General features: G+C 59.8%; 1 protein-coding gene and 1 pseudogene across 1 annotated transcript; one reads left to right on the top strand and one right to left on the bottom strand.

The window, feature by feature from the left end:
- ACA1_128460 overlaps positions 1-1,601 on the bottom strand; it is a 1,691-nt pseudogene extending 90 nt beyond the window's left edge.
- A 710-nt stretch (positions 1,602-2,311) lies between these two features.
- ACA1_128450 (adenine nucleotide translocator, putative) lies at positions 2,312-3,456 on the top strand (the record flags this gene model as incomplete). Its single annotated transcript, XM_004338924.1, has 3 exons — positions 2,312-2,443; positions 2,544-2,738; positions 2,842-3,456. 3 exons carry the CDS (start codon positions 2,312-2,314, stop codon positions 3,454-3,456), a joined length of 942 nt encoding a protein of 313 aa, XP_004338972.1.
- Between the last annotated feature and the right edge of the window lie 1,264 nt (positions 3,457-4,720).

The raw sequence follows: 4,720 nt of genomic DNA, 5'->3' as shown, positions 1-4,720 counted from the left end.
AGTGCCGGCCACGCTATCGCGGATGACCTGGTGCATGTCGAGCAGGGTCTTGGCCGACAGCACGGCGTGCGCGCATGCGTCGATCCAGGCCAGGTGCCCGTGGTCCAGCCACGCGTTGCACCCTGTGCCATAGTCGTGGGTGCGGTGTGTGCGGTGTGTGCGGTGTGTGTGCGCGTGGTAAGTGCGTGCGTGCGTGGTGAGTGTCGTTCGTTGTGTGCATGCGTGTGCGTGCGTGTGTGCGGTGGGAGGGTGACTGTGTACCTCCGGGGATGCGCGGCTGGTTGTCCATACCACAGCCGAGACCACACGTGTAGTAGGACCCGTCGGGCCACGTCCTGTGCTTTCTCATCCTGCAATGCGACATGAAACGACACACGACACGACACACGACACGACACACGACACACGCCCGACACCGCACACGACACACGACACACGCCCGACACGCCCGACACGCGCGCCACCGCACACGCACACGGTGATGGTGAGAAGAGATTTATTCGGTAATATGGGGGCCTTGGGCGAGGGGGCGTACCAGCGGTGGTAGCCCAGGAGAGGGAAGAACACGTTCTTGACACGCTGGACGTCCCCGAAGTTCTTGAAGTACTCCCACTCCTCCCACGACAACACGTTCGGACCTTCACCACCACACACACACGGAACACGCACACACACATGCGACACACGCACCACCGCACACACGGCGACACGACACGACACGGGCGGCACACAGCACGCGCGGAGTGAGCCGGTGCTGAGTGAATGGCGTGAGGGGGGGTGGGCGCTTGTACCGGTGGAGGAGGGGTCGTGCCGGTGGAACTGGTCCTCGCCGTCCCACTGGTGGATCTCGCGACAGATGAACCTGCGCGTGTCGTGTGTCATTCGTTGCGTGCCACATGCGCGTGTCGTGTCGTGTGTCGTGTGCGTCGTGTCGCGTGTCGCGTGTCGTGTCGCGTCGCGTGTGGAGGTGTGTACCCAGCGGGGTGCTGCTTGGCGTAGAAATTGTCCAGCGTGCGCTGGAAATCAAAGGCGCGCGACCCATAGCGGGCGAAGAGGAGGATGAAGGCCGAGTCCCACATGAAGAGGCAGTCGTTGAAGGTCGTGTCGATGAAGTTGGCCACGAACCCGCTCTCCGTTCCCGCCGGCTTGATGTTGCGAAACGCCTGCGCCACCCACCACACCACCACCCACCACCTGACATCAGCCTTCACCGCACACACACGACCGCACACACGACCGCACACACGCGCGTACGATCTGCCAGGTGGTCCAGTAGCAGTCGATGGCGTCGGCGTGGCCGGCCCAGAAGGGCGCGGGCAGGCGGGCCTGGACGTGGTCGAAGGCGGGGACGGGTCCGACGAAGGGCCCGACCAGCGGGGCGTCGGGGTCCCGTGGCTTGCCCTCGACGAAGGGGTTGCGGCCGGCCATGTGGTCGTTGTAGTAGAAGTCGAGATAGGCCCTGGTGTTGGCCTCGGCCTGGCGCACGTACATGTCGCGCCACTCCTCGTAGCGGTACTGCTGATGGTTGAAGTTGTTGTTGATCCTTGGCACAGGCGTCTGGTGGTGCTGCTGCTCTTCTTGCTCTTCTTGCCCTCCTCCATCTTCTTCGCTACGCGGCTCATTAAAATTGTGTGTGACTTCTTCTTCACCTTCGCTACTTGGCTCAAGGATTTGTGTAGAATCAGTCGATTCTCGATCCAGAGGGACTGGTCGAGTGTTCGATTCGGGTGCCGCATGGGGAGCCGCTCCATCTGGCTGGAAATCTGGGTGGGGCACGGAGGCGAGAAAGAGGAAACACATGCCGGTGAAGGAGAGAAAGAACAACCCCACAATCCAGCCAAGTCCACCCTCATCCTCATTTTCTACACGAATCCTTGCGTTGATCAAAAATCGCGCGAAAAACCATTGCAACGGGTTCAAACTCGCAAAAAGAGAAGAATTTGACGTGATTTGGTAAAATCTTCTGCACAATCACCTCGACGACGCGGCAACGATGCCATTCAAGGAAGTGGAAGGTACTAAATCGTGTGGATCACCGACATCTTGTGTCCAACTAACGAAGAACAAGCGGCGAGGGCAGAAAAGCCGGGAAAAGTGAGCTTTTCTCTGTTCTCGACTTTTTCGCGTTGGGCTCCCTGGGCTCGGGAAATGGCACGGATCCATTGGCGAAGAAATTTCAAACTCCTGTCGACAACATTATTTGACGCCGGCAAAACCCCGTCCGCTCGGTCCCCTGTCTCGCTCGTGGGCGCTTCTGTTTCTTTGTTCGTTTCGTGCCTGTCTCAACCACACCACCGTTCCAGCATCCAACATGGGCGACCTCAACAAGAAGAATGATCTCACCTCTTTCCTCATCGACTTCCTGATGGGTGGTGTCTCCGCCGCCGTCTCGAAGACCGCCGCTGCCCCCATCGAGCGCGTCAAGCTGCTCATCCAGAACCAGGTACGCAGCCGCCTGAGCTCTCTTCTACTTCTATTTCTTCAATCACGATTGGGAGCTCCGCATTCGCTAATCGGGACCACTTCGCTCTCTACTCGTGTAGGATGAGATGCTCAAGACCGGCCGTCTGGCTGAGCCCTACAAGGGTATCGGCGACTGCTTCAAGAAGGTCATCGCTGAGGAGGGCTTCGGCTCTCTGTGGCGCGGTAACTTGGCCAACGTGCTCCGTTACTTCCCCACCCAGGCCCTGAACTTCGCCTTCAAGGATCAGTTCAAGAGGATGTTCGGTTACAACAAGGTACATGCTTGGACGAATCTCTGCTCGATTTCTAACACTCTCGGCCCAATTTCGCTCAGACGCTGACATAATCGCTTGAATTTCCTCTCGGACAATAATTTAGGACCGCGATGGCTACTGGAAGTGGTTCGCTGGCAACCTTGCCTCCGGTGGTGCCGCTGGTGCCTCTTCGCTGCTCTTCGTGTACTCGCTTGACTACGCCCGTACCCGTCTTGCCAACGACAACAAGTCGGCCAAGAAGGGCGGTGAGCGTCAGTTCAACGGTCTCTTCGACGTCTACAAGAAGACCCTCAAGTCGGACGGTATCGTCGGTCTCTACCGCGGTTTCAACATCTCGTGCGTCGGCATCATCGTCTACCGTGGTCTCTACTTCGGTCTCTACGATTCGCTCAAGCCCGTGCTCCTCACCGGCTCGCTCAGCGATTCGTTCTTCGCCTCGTTCCTCCTCGGTTGGGGTATCACCATCGGTGCCGGCCTGGCCTCGTACCCTCTCGACACCGTCCGTCGTCGCATGATGATGACCTCTGGTGAGGCCGTCAAGTACAGGAGCTCTGCCCACGCTTTCTCCGAGATCGTCAAGAAGGAGGGCGTCAAGTCGCTCTTCAAGGGCGCTGGTGCCAACATCCTCCGCGCCGTTGCTGGCGCTGGTGTGCTCGCCGGTTACGACAAGCTTCAGGTCCTCGTCTTCGGCAAGACCTACGGTGCTGGCGGCGGCTAAGTTCCCCACCCCCCCCACATCCGTCTGTTCTATCACCGTTCGACTCGCACGACCAACACTCAGGGCTGCGACTCGCTCTTAGGAGCTGTCGCAAACCCACGAATCATAAAATCTTTCAAAACTCTACTCCATTGTCCTGCGCATTTCTTCTTTCCCTCATCTAGACTGCTCTTCATCTAATGTTCATCAGAATCTAGATTTTGTTGGGATTGGAAAAACTGACGGCAGCACACACACTGGTTGGTTCGCAAGCGCTTGGCTCTAGAGTTGTGGGTGGTCGTAGGTTCGGACGGGGCTGACGATGTTGCGGCAGTCGGGGTTCACGCAGGCCGGGCAGCGCAGGGTGTACTGCTCCGAGTGCAGCTGCACAAAGGGGGACCGGACGTGAGCACGCAGAAGAGGCAAGGGGAGGGGTTGAAGCGAACGAACGCACCTCGTTGGTGTTGAGGTGCTGCGAAACGATGTCGGCCAGGGCGCGGGCGAACCGAGGGTCGTCGTTGAGGCTCTCGCTTCGCACGAAGTTGGTCACCCCGCTCTCCTTGGCCACCTGCGCGCGCCCCGGGAAGAAGATGTCGTCAGGGGTCGGTCGGTCAGTCAGTCTGTCAGGCGTTGACCGATGGTGGGGAGGCAATGGGTCTCTCTCTCTCTCTCTCCACGTACGTGGCTGATCTCCTTGTCGATCTCGAACAGCGTCTCGACATGGTCCGACGTGAAGGCGATCGGCACCACCAGCACGTTCTTCTCCCCGCGCTTGCCCAGCTTGCCCACCTGCACCATTTCCAACCCCCTCCATCAGCCGCCGCGCACGCATACGCCGCACACGCGCGCGCGCACACACACGCACACACGTACGACACACGCCGCACGCAAAAAGGAGAGAGAGAGAGAGAGAGAGAGAGAAAGGCGTACGACGTCGACGGTCTGCGGGCCGAGCCAAGCGACGGGTCCCACCTGGGACTGGTAGGAGAGGAGGTACCGGTTGCGCACGGGCGCCTGGGTCCGGCCCTCGGGCGACGTGGCCAGGCCGGCCGGGTCGACCAGGAGTTCCATCACCTTGTGCACCGTGGCGCCCACCTCCTGCGGGTAGGCGTCACCCCTGTCGATCACCTTGTGCGGCAGCGAGTGGGCCGAGAACACGATGATGCACTTCTCGCGGTCCGTTGCGCTCGTGAACTTGGTCTCGAGGCTCGTCCTGGGGTCATCATTCATCACCCATCAGCCGCGCGTGTGTGCGGTGTGTGCGCGTGTGCGGTGTGTGTCATGT

The sequence above is a fragment of the Acanthamoeba castellanii genome (genome assembly GCF_000313135.1).
Source record: "Acanthamoeba castellanii str. Neff unplaced genomic scaffold scf7180000084697, whole genome shotgun sequence".
NCBI lineage: Eukaryota > Discosea > Longamoebia > Acanthamoebidae > Acanthamoeba > Acanthamoeba castellanii.
This window is presented reverse-complemented; position numbering and strand designations above follow the sequence as displayed.